This window comes from Dermacentor albipictus, chromosome 8 (genome assembly GCF_038994185.2).
Source record: "Dermacentor albipictus isolate Rhodes 1998 colony chromosome 8, USDA_Dalb.pri_finalv2, whole genome shotgun sequence".
In the NCBI taxonomy this organism is placed as follows: Eukaryota; Metazoa; Arthropoda; class Arachnida; order Ixodida; family Ixodidae; genus Dermacentor; species Dermacentor albipictus.
In genome coordinates this window covers 82,388,127-82,403,769 of record NC_091828.1, presented here as the reverse complement: position 1 = coordinate 82,403,769, position 15,643 = coordinate 82,388,127, and the positions used below count along the sequence as shown (strand labels likewise).

The following is a 15,643-nucleotide window of genomic DNA, read 5'->3' as shown; positions in this document are numbered from 1 at the left end:
CCTGACTTGTTACTGATAAAAGGCTTTTGTATTAAAGCCACAGTGCTTATTTCTTGTTGTACAGAGTGTTACTGAAAAGTTTGTTGCGGTTTTCAAAGCATCTTTGCTGGCTTAGCTTTGTATAACTCTTCTATTTTGATTGTATAGTTTTATTGTTATTAAATGATATTTCTTCTACTTGATACCCCTCCTGTAAGGGCCCTTTTTAGGTCTGCCTGAAAAGGCAGGGCTGAAAACAAGCTTGTTGGGAGGCGCTCTTGTGAGCACCTCTCAACAAGCATGGTTGATGGCGCTGCTTTCTAGAGTGGGTGGGTACATAGTTACATGGCATTTTTCACACTTTGCGAGGTTTCTGTTTCAGTCGAAGAGGGGGGGTGATTACGCAATTATTATCTTGCTGAAAACAACCCAAAAGGCAACCGCAAACTAACATATGACGCATGCACTGGACCACTGACAATATATACGAGTTAATGAAACAAAGTTGAGGCATCGCTTTGGATAATACAGTTAAACTTCGATATAACAAAGTTGGTAAAATCGGCAATTTGCTTCATTATTGTATATTGAAATTTTGTTGCACTGACATTTCAACTTTTATCCAAATAAGCACATAGTCAATTATTTTTCTTACACAAAATTAAGGGCTAGCTTTTCCCAATTGTTGAGCAACCAGAAAAAATCCACCGATGATTGATACTCCCCAATGCGAAATTTGAGTGCAGTTGTATACGTGTTTTCATTTCACCATATTGGCTGGCACGGACAATCTGCCTCATGTGGCAAACAGAGTATGTATATGTGGCGCAACTGCTTTGCTAATCGGGAGATCGTGAAAGGTGGCATGTGGTTTGACATGTGGGCTTGATTCACAGCAGCTGCTGCAGACAGACCTCCGCTCATGCAGCACTCTGTTTCCATACAGATGACATGTGCTACTCTGGCACCATCTCTCAGCCATCGTCGCAGCAAAGCTAAGTCTTGCGCGGCACTGTTCATTTCTTCTCACGCTTTCGCCATACACTCTTCCTGCACGTTGCTCCTAGCGCTCTCTTCGCTAGCAGCATCTTTCATCTTCTGCTTTGTTCCGAGTTCGCTTTCAATCTTCGCTGTGTTCGTTCGCTCGGTTACAAGGGACAGCGCCGACGCTCACTGCAAGAACGGGCACCTAAAAGCTGCACTCTAAGAAGCAAGTCTGAATGAGAAAAAGGAATACATTTTGTTGAATTTCAGAGTTGGCGATACAAGATATGGTTTCATGCCGTGTCGATGATATCTTCACATCGGCAGTACGAAGCGAAGCCAGCCATGCTTTCGTGTCCACTCCTACGGCTGATAGTGTCGCACACCTTGGGATGATGCTATCACGAATGAAGCTATCACGAAAAGTACCGGCTGCAGGTAGCGAATGCCTGCCTCTCGCTTCAACGTGTCTCGGAAACTCGAGATTACGCAACCTGCAGCACTAAACGTGCTGGAAGACAATGCACATGATGCAATGCCACCCAAGCATGCCCACTCTCTGCGCACGCAGCAGATTACTTCTAAAACAGGGTGCCTGGGCTGCATATGCACTCTGCTGTGCTGACAGCCATGCATAGCCGTGGGGACCCCCACCAACCTGCTCCCCTCCCATCATGCGCGCTTGATCGAGTTACCGCGAGCTCACTCCTTCCCCCTTTCCCCTTGCTCGTGCGAGGAGACGGCACTCATCAAGCCACCATCCTTCTCAGCTCACCATTGCGCGCTTTAATTTGCACCCAAAGCATACAGCGCATGGCGTGCAATAGGATCTCATTGCACTTGGACTTTATACAGGACATGACGCTGCACCGCTTCAGCGGTCGCTCTTGGTTGCAGGGCACACAATTTGAGATGTGTGTTGGCAAGCAGCTGCTTGTAATTCAACCATTTGACCATCTGCATCTGCAGATGCTTCCGTTTATGCCCTCACTATTCCTTTACGGCAGCAGTGAAAATTTTTTATGTTGAAATCATGTGTAAACATACTTTGTTATACAGTCGAACCTCGATGTATCGAACAGCGCAGTGATTGCGAAATAGTTTGATATAGCCAGAATTCGATATATAAAATCACGTAAAATATGCATAAGAAGCTTGCACAAACCAATCAATGAACCAATCATGGTGCAGTAAATACTCACTTGAAGCTTCACACAAAGCATTCATTTCTTTGGCCGAAAGTACTGCAGCATTGTAGCCTGCTTCTTATTGGCAGCCGCGTGTTTAACAATGGCATCCTCAACATAGTCTAAACGATCCACAAGCAATAAGCCAGTGCCTTCTATTGCGCTGCAGTAGCGGCATAGGAGGGCCAAAGCAGCTACAGCCTGAGTTGAAGTTGGGAGCGGGGCAACATCAGCACTTGTGGGATCAACCTCAGCAGCATTTTCGATTGGCCACTACTTCCGCTGTGATTTCCACGTTAGTCAATCGAAGCATTTTGAAACACTGTCAATAACAAAGCATTAAGTGGTGTCTATGAGTGAGACCAGTGAGTGTGTGCTGTTTCTTGTGTTTGTGGAAACAAACCGCCATTCCTGACAAGGCATGGCAGGCGCAGAATGCGGCACTGAGGTGGAGTCGGCGCCGCAAATGCAATGCATCGACATTGTCGAACTAGCCAAGCCTCCGCATGTGCATGTAGCTAAGTTCCAATGGCGCCCTTGGTGCAAGCAATGTGAGCAGCTATAGTGCACAGCAGTCGGAAACGCCCATCGCGCCGCTGTTATCTTTGAAGGTGTTGCAGGAAAGCTCACCGCCTGTCAACAGAGCACACATGGTCTGTTTTCAATATACCCATTTTACGTCTGACCCTATTCGAAATAAAAAATAAAATATGCATGCGATTTTGCAGGTGATATAAAAAGCGTTCGATGTATGCAATAATTCGATATATCCGTGTTCGATATTTTGAGATCTGACTGTATTGAGGTTCTAAATATGTGGTGTTCTGTGGACACAAAGTCATAAAAGGTTAAATACTGCATTATGCCGAGAATTTCCTTATATTGAAGTTTGTTATATCGAGGCTTAACTGTACTTACATTCTTTATCAGTAAGCGCGTGCATAAGAGGCAGCATGCTGACAAGCTATCCAGAACTGTATTTCTTTCTTCTTTTTTTGATAAGGTATACTTTCAGAGCTCACCTTCCAAGTATAGACAGCACAGGTTCCTTGAAAAGGCAATTTTACTTACTGCCCACAAATGCAGAGTGTGTCAAAATGCACCCTGGGAGTTGAATTTGCAACAATGTTTTGAAGTGCAACTTGGTGCCAGTGGAGCTACCCTATACCTGCCAATTTGTAAACTTTACAATTCGTAAACATCCTGCAGACATGATACTAGAGGAGGAGGAGGGGGGGGAGGAGATGTTTCTCATTGTTAAATTCTTTCTTATTCTTAATAAAGAAGTGCACATATTCTTAAAGAAGTGCACGCCTTTTGTGGAATACGTAGGCACTTTATTAAAGATGATCTACTTTTAGAAGCAAAACTCAAGCAGAAGCAAACTAGGAACAGCACACACTGACAAGCAAGACACTGTGTTTAGATCGTGGTCTCTTCTCCAGTGACTTTGCTGGTGTTGCTTTTGCCTGCTTCAGGTTCCTGTCTGAATAAACTTGCTCGAAGCGGGTACCTCTCTCATGTCTTTCGACAATCACATTCTTAAGGGTACAGTTGCAGACCAACAAGTGATATTTTTTTAGTGAGCAGAATTTCTTTCTTGTGAGAATTTATTTTTTCGTAAAACCTTGACGAAACATTAATGAAATTGTAGAATGAGCCCGAATTCATGACGTTTAGGGGAAATTTGGGAGGGCTGGCAGGTGTGCCATCGTGTATGATGAAAAGTGGTGACCCTACCAGCCAGTCAATGGTTGGCTCTTGCACGAACACATCCATCATGTCAAGCAGTGACCGGGAGCCGCTGCGCAAGGCCTGCAGGGTGTAGTGCATTGCACAGGCCATGGTTCCCGCTTTGTCAAAGGGTTCAACCAGGGCTGTGTACATGGCAGTCAGCCGGAACGGCATCAGCTCTGGCACAGGCAAAAACTGCAACAGTCAGACAGGTTGAAACATAAATTAAGGGTAGTCGAGTTAGTTTAGCTTTATCAAGTGTAAGGTTTCTCAGGACAAGGGGGTTATCTTGAACAAGAATATTCACTTAGACAATATAGTCACAGAAAAATTATTATTTAGCGGAGAGCCAGAGTAGGTTTTGAGGATTATTGTGTGGAATACTAGCGATGAATATCCCGGCAAGAAAACAAGGTTCTGTGATCGGCAGTCAGCTTCAAGAAGCTGTGCAAGAGTGCGTTTATCTAGGTCAATTACTCGCAAGGGACCCTGATCATGAGGAGATTTAAAAAAGAATGAAAATGTGTTGGACCACATACAGCAGGCATTACCAAGTCATGACCAGCAGCTTGCCACTATCCTCAAAAAGTGTACCATCACTGCATTGTACCAGAACTAACATGTGGAGCTGAAACTTGGAGGTTAACGAAAAAAACTAAGAAGCACACAAGAAGCAATGGAACAGAAGAACATATGTGCAACGCCAAGAAACAGGTAGACAGCAGTGTGGCTTAGAAAGCAAACGAGGTAGCCAATATTCTAGTTAAGATCACAAGGATAAAGTGGAATTGGGGTGGTCTTTTGATCTTTTATTTCATAGTGGTGGATAACTGGTTGTCTATTAGAGCTGCAGGATGGGTTCCATGCAAAGGCAAGCGCAGCAGAGGACAGCAGAGAACGAGGTGATGTGATGAGACTACGGAATTTGCAGGCAAGGAATGGAATCAGCTGGCCAAGACAGGAGTTGATTATATATATATATATATATAGACCACCGGGAGAAGCCTTCATCCTGCAGCAGCACAAATTAAGCTGATAACAGTGATGATGGCAAGTGGAGGTGACGCTTTCTGTGTATTCGTCTTAATCCTACTTTCCAGTGGAATGGCAGTGTCCCACGCATATCTGACATTTATGCATCAGCTAGAATTCAGTGATGCTATGCTTTTTGCAATGAAAGCAATGTGACTGGAAGTGTCAGTCATGGAATCGCAATGCAGATACCATAAAGCAGCATAGAAGTACCACAGTTTATTGTGCTATGCTTATTTGGATGATGCAAACGGTATTTCACTTAGTAGGTAAACATACCGCAACAGCACACACATTGAACAACACTCTGTGAAAGGCACATGAAGCTGACAAAGCATTAAAAGCACGCAAGTGCAATTTGGTGCTAATGTAATGAGCTAAAACGTTGCACTCTACTATGACGTAATGTCACACTCAGATTATATTTGAATGAAAAGAGAACAACTGTCAGACCTAACTACACAAAACTGTGATACGTGATCATGGTGTAACAGGATGCTGAAAGCAATCTGCAAAGAACAACTGTCAGACCTAACTACACAAAACTGTGATGCGTGATCATGGTGTAACAGGATGCTGAAAGCAATCTGGCCGCAAAATCACGTGTCTGGGAATAAATCAAGCCACTATCGCCACAATGACAAATGATGCAAGAGGAATATGCCTTCTATCAATTTTGTTTTCTCGCATTCTCTTTTCACTTCAGTGAAAGTGTTGTTACATTTCTCATTTCACAAGCACAGATAGCCAGACAACATGTTTTCTCCCTAACACCTTGGAAGCATTGCCCGAACAATGACATAGCAAGACACGCATTACAATGGTAAGGGTGTCTCACCTGTGTGGCAACACCGAAGGCATAGCCAAAGTCGATGCCAATCTCAAGCCCCGTTTTGGTTCCAACCAGAAAGTTGCCAAGGTGGCGATCACCGATGCCCAGCACCCACTGAGCAATGCTGATTGTTGCATGGGAACAGATGAAACGGGAGCGCAGAGCGAAGAAGGCTTCCGGGCAAGAACTGAGGCCGAGCAGGGCTTTCCTAAACGAGATGGGTGACAATAAAAGGAAAAACAAATAAACATCATCTTAACGCTTCAATGCGGCAGTGTGTCAGTTTGCATCATTCCCAGCTGTTTTCTGCAGGCTGGCAGTCACAGGTTATGCACAAAATGAGGAGAGACTCTGTGTGATGAACCAATAGTTACGGTGTCTTGCAGATAAGCACCAGGTCGAGGGTTTATTGCTGTTCCAATCATGGCTGCTGCATTCTGAGAGGTGGAATGCAAGAAACACTCATGTACTGTGCCTCAGATGCGTGTTAAAGAACTCCAGCTGGTCAAACTTACTCTGAAGTCCTCCACTACAATCTCTATTACAAGTTCAGTTTTGCCTTGGGGCATTAAATTCTACAAATCAAACCAATCAAATCAAGAAAAAATAGAAACAAGAATGGCAAGATTGCCCCAACTAAGCATGTCACTTCGGAAAAGTAAAGCACAACTGCAATTAAAATTTAACAGTTTATTAATAGAATGAAATCACGCTTGCTTCTATCATCTTGATAGGCTATCACAAATGTAATCTATCACAATACTATATCTGTATAATAAGAAATTGGCAGTGGCTTAGCTCGGTTATGTCAGGATATACGTAGCGAAGGCTAAGGCCTTGGTTAATCTTGATTGCAAGTCTAGGTTAGTCTGGTTGTCTAGCGATGTTGCGGCGTTAAGCCAGTCGTTCGGCGCACTGTTCGTCTGTTTCCTGGGCGATTCGTTTCCTCTTCATCTCGTTACGATGTCAATTCCAGGCCTCCTCCTGCTTATCAGAATTGCCGCCGTCCATACAGCCGTCTCAGCTGTGGTTGCGGTGCACGTGAGCTCTCCTTTTCAATCCTCCGACGTGTTATCAGGCATGCGATGCAGCTGGCGAAGCGAGCGGAGGCGAACGCAACGACGAGGAACACGTGTGGCGAGGAACGCGTTGTGACGTCATGTGCCTCCTTGGGGCACGGCCACCACGAAATCGCAAGTTCGCAGTCAGTAAAGCTTTCGCTCTAAAACCGTTTTGGAATAGGCAGTTCTTGGTACTTGGTAACAGCATGCGTAAACACTCATGTACAATGCAGGGGGACGTAGTTACACGCACAGCTAAAGGTACTGAACTCCAAGAAAAGGACAGTCAGACTCACCGTAGAGCCTGCTTGCTGGCTGGTCGCAGGCAGCCGTGGTAGCGGGACAGGGCTGCCTTCTGACATGACTGAGTCTCGTAAGCCTTCATGTAATCGTCAACACTATGGAGCTTGTAGCTGCTTGGAACTCGGTTTCTAATGTGGGAAGAAAAACGTCGAAAACGCAGAACAGATACGTGTGACAGAAATGAATAACTTGATGATGAATAACTGAATGATGAACTTCAATGGCATAAAAGAGCACTAAAATGAGGTGGACGCCAACTCCAGGAGCGAAATTTGCAAAGCCTTGACTGCCTGAAGTAGCATGTCCAACATAACAAACGACTGTCACCTGTTCTTATGAACACTTTTATCAGGAAAAATTTTTGTGAATACAGGCCGTTGACACTACGCCATGGATGCTGATGCAGACAGCTTGGCTATTAAAGGGGCCCTGCAACGAAGTTTTGAAACATGACCAAATTTAACATTTTTTTTGCTATGTACCATCTACTCACTTTTGCTATTTCTGTAACCATGCCCTCAAGCATTGTTCCAAACTCAAAAAGCCGTGAGGTAGATGCATACATAAATAAACTTATCTGCCAGACAATACTGTCATGAGCACCTGAGCCAAATATTGTTCCCATACATCATGCTTGAAGCTCACAATTTTGCTCGAAAAGGCAGCCCTCTCTTTTCTTTGATTAGTTTCTTGTCAGTGCCGCTTTTTTTGGTTATTCTTATTAGGCAGAAGTAAACGTGGAGGCCAAATTTAATAGAAGAGCATGACCAAGCAGTGCTTCTGGCCAGAAGCAAATTAACAAAAATGTCATCACATATGGCGTGGTGGCATGTAACACTAAACAGGGATACCATGGCCTCAGAGGTCGGGTGGTGTGGCGGAGGGTTGCACCATGCAATCTCAGAGGCCATGCTATTGGCATGCTGCTATCACTCTTCACTACCAGATGGCACCACTAACATTACCTGACGGGCTCATGATGGCAGTTCCTCATTCTTTCTTTTTGTACATACCATATAAGTAAAGATGACAAGTGGTTTAATGAACAATTCAGACCCCCAAAAATACCATCTTGTTATGAAATCTGAACAAAAACAAAGTCAGCATACGCTAGAAATCTTATTTTAATATTATTAGAGGAAAAGTTCTGGTCACTGCAATAGCCTCATGACCTGGGCATGAAAAGAAAGCACAAGCTTACATGTCTTCCAGTTCTTCAGTTGTCAGGCCTTGCCTGAGGAACTCTTCCAGCACCATCGTGTCATCCAGCCACTGGATTAGTCCGACCCTGCAGTACAGTGCAAGCAGATGCCTCAATGTAACCCAAGGTACTGTGGCAAAATAAATGTCTATGCAACAAGTGTGTGTAAATTTAGGTATCTGCAGATATCAAATCAATGCGTACATAACTAGAAGAATGGCAAACCAGAGGAACTGGAAAGTATGGCAAGTCATAGTGCTGTTGTACAGCCAACTACAAAAGCTTTCGGAGCACAGAATTTGCGAAAAGGTTAAATTTCTGCATGGTTATGGCTCTTGGCCTGGAATACTTGTGGAAGATGTGGCAACCATGCAGGGAAGTATCCATGACATTCTTTGATCAGAGAACCAACATAATGGCTGTGACAAATTTTTTCTCTTTGCAGATACTGTGCTCCGGAAGTTTGTACGGTTATGATTGCAAAATGCAATATGTGAGTGTTTTATGCCTTGGCCGCACCCGGTTATACCTTTCATGCCTTTGTCTCTCTCTTAAAGGGCCCCTCACCAGGCCTGGCCATTTTGAGCTGACAAGCGCAGAGCATACATTGTGCGATAACGATCGTGTCTGCAAAGTATTACATCACTGCGTGCCGCAAAAAGACCTGAAATTCCAAACCGAACGTCATTTTCCCTTCTCCTCGTGGCTGTCGCGCTCCAAGCCAGAGGATGACGTACATGTGCTAGTGTGCCTACGTACATGTGTTTGCACTGTGACATCGCTCGTGGTGACACGTGACTTCAAGGATTATTCAAGGCAACATCTGTTATTTGTTTAATGTGTTGCTTGAATAGACGAATTAAAGCTTAGACAAATAATAAAACGCACAAACCGAATGTCTGCATGTTTTTGTTTTACTTTGCACCGCAGCAAGAGAAGAGAAATGTACTTCCATTTCGTCTGCTTGTTCCCACGTCGTGCAGTTGCTTGCACAGACACCAAAATTATCACATTTTCTAACTTGTTCCAGAGCGGGATCATACTCTGTGGTCTGCTTGTGTCTGCCTCAGTATTCGTGTAGCACTGACTTATACCGCTAGTCAGGTTTCCTCGTGATAAATAGTGCACTGCGCAAAATGAGACAATCACAACAGCTCGCGCATGATGCTGTCAGCGGAAGTGCACCATGCCGCAAGAAAGCAAGGAGAAAAAACAAAATGAAGGCGGGGCCTATGACATATGCGTCATGTGATCCTCGAGGTCCGGTATAAAAGAACACGGGGAAGGAATTTCACTTGCGGAAGCTAGATGGGACAAGTGGAGAGTGTGTCTCGTTTGGCAATGAAGCTTGCCTCCTGAAATCACGGGTGCGCAGCAATGAAATATTTCTATCTCGGCTATTAATGAGCCGATTCGAAAAACGTTTGAGGCAGAACGCTCCCTCGAGGACTTGTAACAAATTTCAGCGTATAACGAAAATTTGCTATGGGGCTTGGTGAGGGGCCCTTTAAGCCTCAGTTTTGCATGCTGTTGTAATTATGACACATAATTAGTAAACCAGGGAAATGGCAAGCTTTTATGAAAGCTCTTAAATTACACTACTGCATTCAAATCTTGTTGCTTATTTTCATCATTTCATCAGAATATTTAGCTTTATTTTCCACACACATAGAGAAAACTAAAGTAGTTGGACTGCCAATAAGAAAGGGCGTATGTTCCTCCACTTGACTGGGATGCTCTATCCCCTCATATTCTGCAACTGCAACAAGACCCTTCCAAGGTCTGGATGCCTACACATGCAGTTCAGCAGTGCCTTGTTGTATGTGCAGCGGTGAAAACCATCTTGCTTTTTCTTCATTTTATTGCTGCATTCTCTGTATATATACCTAATCATGCCATTGTCACTTAATAAAGCCTAGTCAGAATTCAGCACTAGTTCATGTCTGTCCTCTTGTCCCCGTCTTGTCCTGACGCCTTACAGTTTAATAATTACTAAATACCAACCAGCCCATTCCGAAGCGTTGCTGAGGCAGACACCATCATATCTGAACGAAGTAACCATGAACAGGTACTGTTGCAAATGAAAAGAAAAGGCAAATAGTGCTCCTAGCAAAGACCGTTGATATCGGGCAAAGGAAGAACATGCACTTTGGTTAATTAAATTTTGCGTGCCAATACCACAATTGGACTATGAGGCACACCATAGTTGGGGACTCCGGATTGATTTTTGACCTGCCTGGGTTCTTTGAACGCATTCCTAAATACAAACACGCGAGTGTTTGTTGCATTTCACCCCCCCCCCCCCATCAAAATGCAACCCCTACAGCCAGAATCGAACTCGCGACCTTGAACTCCGCAACGCAATACCATAGCAATTGAGCTACCATGGCACATGAACTAAGATTTGAAACCCCACATTCAGTTTCATGTTGCACCTGTGCGTCAGTGGAACCACGCTGTAAGTCACAAGCTGCAGGTGCTTGCTACGGCACACAGGGTCCTTCTGGAGCAGATCGTTCATGACCTTGAAGATCTGTTCGATGCGGTCATCCTGGCGCAGGTCCTCGCCGGTCTTCACTAGGAACCGGTACTCCTTCTCGTCGTCCCCGCGAATGGTGATGCGGCAGGGCCGCTGCTTGGACTGCAGCACTCTGATCTGCACGTACGTAAGGGAATTATCATTTCCTGTGCGAATAGTCCAAGTGACAAGTGCTTTAAGAAAGCATAAAACGAGAAGGCAAGAGACTTACACTTTCGTCAAATCCAAAGACCTTGACATGGTACTCTGGCATTGGCCTCCCCTTGCCCGTGTACTGGCCTGGGAGTTAGTTGGAGTAAAAAAATGAGTTAAGGTTAGGTAAACAGGCGGGAACAGTAGCTTTAGACAATGCACTGGCCACATACCAAATTTGTTCGAATCTAGACAGATAGTTTTTTTAAATATATAATCATATATGAAACCCTAGAGTCGACTTAGATTTTAGGATATTAAAAATGCAGTTTTTAATTGAAATTGGTAAGTATGGTGCATCGCTAGAAGCATCTAGAAAAGTCAATATTGCAGCCGCTACTAGCCGCATTAGTAGCCAAATGAAGTACACAAGCCATGTCGCCATTTTGAGCTGTTTCTTATTGGGGTGCAGCGTGGTGTTATCATAATGGCATCAAACAGACGATGCCACTATAGTGCCGCCTTCAAACGAAAAGTTGTGCTAGCCACAGAGGCACTGTCAAAAGTTCAAGCCGGATGGGACCTTGGCACAGATGAGAGAAACATCCATCGTCGGAGGGGGCAACGGAAGATGCTTTTTGCATGTGCCGCAACGAGGATGGCAGATAGCGACAAGGCTAGTAGCGATGATGACATAGAATGAGTTCGGCATGTTCACATTCAATAAATGTTGTTTTAGAAGTCGAAAAAATTGGAAGTTGAAAATGTATTCGAAGCAGCACATGGCAGACATGCTTTTCTCAGAATTGCACAGGCAAAGCTGAACACTTACCAGATGCAGCCAATAAAACAAGTGCAGTTGGCTTTTTCTAACCCAACGAGAGATGTGGAATTCGTTCGAGTTATGCAGTGTCAAATTAAAGGCGTTTGAGATGTGAAGCCTTTTAGCGAGGAGAATATGGAGAACCGAGGCACTGGATTTTTTGTTAATTGCAGCTATATGAAGCCAAAGGCAATGAAGCCAGGAAAACTGTTTATATAATATATACATATATATATATATATAAAAAAAAATATGTCGAACTAATGAGAGAAATGAAAATGAAAGTGGATGAGGAAACTCGCTACCAGTTGGCAAGTTGTCTTTCTGTCCATTTTCATTTTCCTTACTATTTCTACATTTCTACAATTTATATATCTACCAACAAGATATGACTGGGAGCACCGAACTTCCCAAAAAAGCTGGGCTATGAGGAAAGCTGCAATGCAGAACTTTTTCAAGGGGCTCTGAAACACTTTTTAACTGACATCGCTATTAAATAATGTCACCTCACCAATCTCTTACCAAAAATAAAAAATTTCGCAAATCCTTCAAGCACAAGTGAAGTTAGACAGTTATTGGACTGATGAGTGGCTTTGGCTCTTTGATTCATGCCCGCTAGCATGCTGGATCAAGACGGCTTGTGCCGGCACCCCGTGGCGGCCGCGATATCTACGGCACGCTATTTATCTCGGACGCCGTGCGAAGCAGATGCGGCAATGCACAACTGCCGTGTGCAGACCGGCAGTGCAAAGATGAAATGGTCTTTCTGTCTTTTCAGGATCACACAAGCACACATATATACAGTATGTCATTTATTTAACTCAAATGAGAAATAACTGTATCACTGATAATGTGCACGCGATCACGAAATCAGCTGCTGGCGGCTCCAGCTGCTTGCGATGACGCTACATGGCACCACACCGAAGGAGAGAGCAAGCGATTTTTTCGCTGCTTTTCACACGAGATTGTAAATTCTTTGCTGCATGCAGTGCAATCATGTTTGGCTCATATGTTCATAGCAGCCTCGTTAACAGATCAGCAATGTTTTCTCACTATGCTCAAAAAGTGTTTCAGGGCCCCTTTAAAGGCATAGTGCAGTAAAATTTCGCTTAGGCTAAATTGGTAATCAATTAATTGTATATATACTATCAAATAAATGTTTGCGGAGCTGGAAACTATCTTTTTTTTATTAACAAGCTTTAAGCAGCATGTTAGCAGATGATGTGGGTAGTTAGCAGATACAACTCAAATCCCAGTACACTGCCACCAACATTTTTACCGTGCCGAGGGCGCCACCGTATCTCGAAGGTCATGCTAACGTGCCATACTGTTTCTCAACATTACAGGTTAGGCATCATTTCCAGCGAGTGACAACGGCAATTGTTTTCGAGTTTCATTATCGAAATGAGCTTTTGCTAGCTTTTTTGCTGCTAGCATCAACTTGTATTTCAAACGAAATATAATTTGAACGAAGGCTGGTCTAGGTCTACACTATCTAAAATGTAGACTTGTTACACAGTCCGAAATTACGTCGCAGCTGGAAATCAATCCTGACCGCCCCAAGTCATTTAGTGTGCACCAAAATCTCAGCACGCAGTTCTTTTTCTTTTTTTCGCAATGATGCCAGCAGGGCAAGCAATTAAGCCATTGACCTCATGCTAAGCATCAAAGCAGCATATCCACAAGGCATTGCAGGCATCAAGGTGACGCACAAAAAATGGCAAAGACACAAGAAGACACATCGAACAATATGTGCGCCTCACATTTGCAAGGTGGACCACCAACAGCCTATACCGCAACCCTCGTTGACTGCAAGACAGGGCTACTAAAATGCCATAGCATTTGTCTGTCTGACCGTTTCGACATTAGTCTCTGTCGCTGTTAATCTGTTTTTTTTTTCTTTTTGCCTGTTGATACACAAACCTGGGATTTCCAAACTGTGCTCCTGGTTCAGAGAGCTGAAATGGCTGAGCCAAGGGGAGATGTCCTTGAGTGCTTTTGGAGGTTCACCAGCCTTGTAGCCACTCATGATCTTGTTGTACTGCTCTTGAAATTTCTGAAGCAAGGAGACAGGCAGACAACACAGCAAAAAATGTGTAAAACAAGGGCACGAGCACTCAAAGTTGTGTTGCACAGAAGAACCACGTTCATACATAAAAAAAAAGAAAAAAGAAAGACAGAAAGCTGACAAGTAAAACGTACGACCCGAAGTCACTAAAAAAATTGCCAGACTTAAACTACTTCACACCTATGTAATGTGATAGATCGAACGAGTCGTTGCAGCACAAGACGCCGACGTGTGCCCAGCTGCTGGGGGCCAAGTGGTCTGATACGGTGCGGTGGTTATCATCGCTTTGGCAAGCTTACGTTTGCGTTCCTCGAATTCGGCCTGGGGCCAGCAGCTTTCTTGAGCGGGGCATTTTGGCGGGACGTTTTGACATGCCTACTAGGTGCGAATAGTTGTGGCACGAGACCGCCGATGTGTGCAGAGCTGGTGGCGCCCGAGCGACCATTGTCGTTCGATTGCGCACTGTCGTTTTCCTTTGCAAAACCAAAAAGAAATGGAGCTTGTGGGTGATGCTGGTATACGATGCCTACAATATCGCCTGAGCGAAACACGGTGCTCACTTTGCACTGCTTACAGCAAGGAACAACAGCGTGTTTGGGTTATCACCTGTTAAAAGCGTGCAGTCTGCTGCCAATGGCACTAAGTCACATGTGCCGCGGGACACATAGGTGAAGGTGCTTACCACAATAGGGCTGGCGGCAATAGCTGTGAATGCGGCATGCGACGACTGGGAAAAAAATTTGCTGATACCGGAAAAGCAAACAGCGTGTACTGCCGTGTTCATGTTAGACGGGCCGGTAAGTACTGCGGGAAAGCTGCTGCAGTGGGCTGGCTACTATTTGGATCGCCTGTGCTGCTTACCTTTTCTTGTTTACATCTAATGGCCACAAAACGTAGCATGCGATCGCAGCTTGGCGACGCACTGAACGTTGGTGGCGAGAGATTGCCTTCTCTAGAAACGTACAAATCGGTAAAAAAGAAGCATAACTGTACTGGGTAATTTTTTTCTGTTCTCATTCACAAACATTGATGCCTGGAAATCGTACATAACGGAATCATATCAACGAGGTTCTACTGTATTACACTGTAGGACTATGTAATTGAAGATGAAAGATGCCGATATAAGCATCTGTAGATTGAAATATAGTTAACAGGGTCTTATAGGCAACAAATGCAGGTCGCTAATGCTCAATTATATCTCTCTTTAACCACACAGAAATACAAACACACAATTGCTTTCAGTTCACAATGGTCAAATCAACTGCTCCACCCTAAATACCCACATACTAGCACATAAAAGAAATAAAATAGTAAGTTGTGTCTCAGCATGCCTTGCTACAAATGATGTCCAAGTGTGTAAAGCATAAGCATGGTGGTGCTACATGAATACAGGGCATAGAAGTTAGTGGCGAACTTATAGAAACGCCACACAGTGCATTACAAAACATAGTTACATCACTAATAAAGACAAAACACAAGCACGAAATGCACAGGACGGGTGCTGGTATTTTGTCTTGGCATTGTAACTATGTTTCATAATGCTGGTAATCAACTCCAGCAGCTTTCAGCAATACAGTCATAGTAGTTCACTTTTGATTTATGAGCTATAGATGGCCACATTCGCAGACACAGCACGACGAGTTTGTGTTCTTGAGCTGTTCATGATCGGAACAAGATAAACTTACTGTGTGTCTTTGACACAGGTGCTGGAAAGTTGCACACTGTTTCGCTCAACAGACATGTTGCGTCGAGAGAAAAAGAAAAAGAA

The 15,643-nt window shown here is 44.1% G+C and overlaps 1 protein-coding gene across 2 annotated transcripts in view; it reads right to left on the bottom strand.

The window, feature by feature from the left end:
* Window positions 1-15,643, bottom strand: part of LOC135898644 (DNA-dependent protein kinase catalytic subunit-like) — a 193,693-nt gene that overhangs the window by 10,194 nt on the left and 167,856 nt on the right. For both annotated transcript variants that reach the window (XM_070523647.1, XM_070523648.1), the window contains exons 84-90: window positions 13,731-13,863; window positions 11,064-11,131; window positions 10,749-10,969; window positions 8,314-8,400; window positions 7,106-7,240; window positions 5,755-5,956; window positions 3,891-4,079 (exon numbers count right to left, since the gene is read on the bottom strand). In XM_070523647.1, coding sequence (XP_070379748.1) covers window positions 3,891-4,079; window positions 5,755-5,956; window positions 7,106-7,240; window positions 8,314-8,400; window positions 10,749-10,969; window positions 11,064-11,131; window positions 13,731-13,863 — 1,035 coding nt within the window. The remainder of the gene's footprint in view (window positions 1-3,890; window positions 4,080-5,754; window positions 5,957-7,105; window positions 7,241-8,313; window positions 8,401-10,748; window positions 10,970-11,063; window positions 11,132-13,730; window positions 13,864-15,643) is intronic.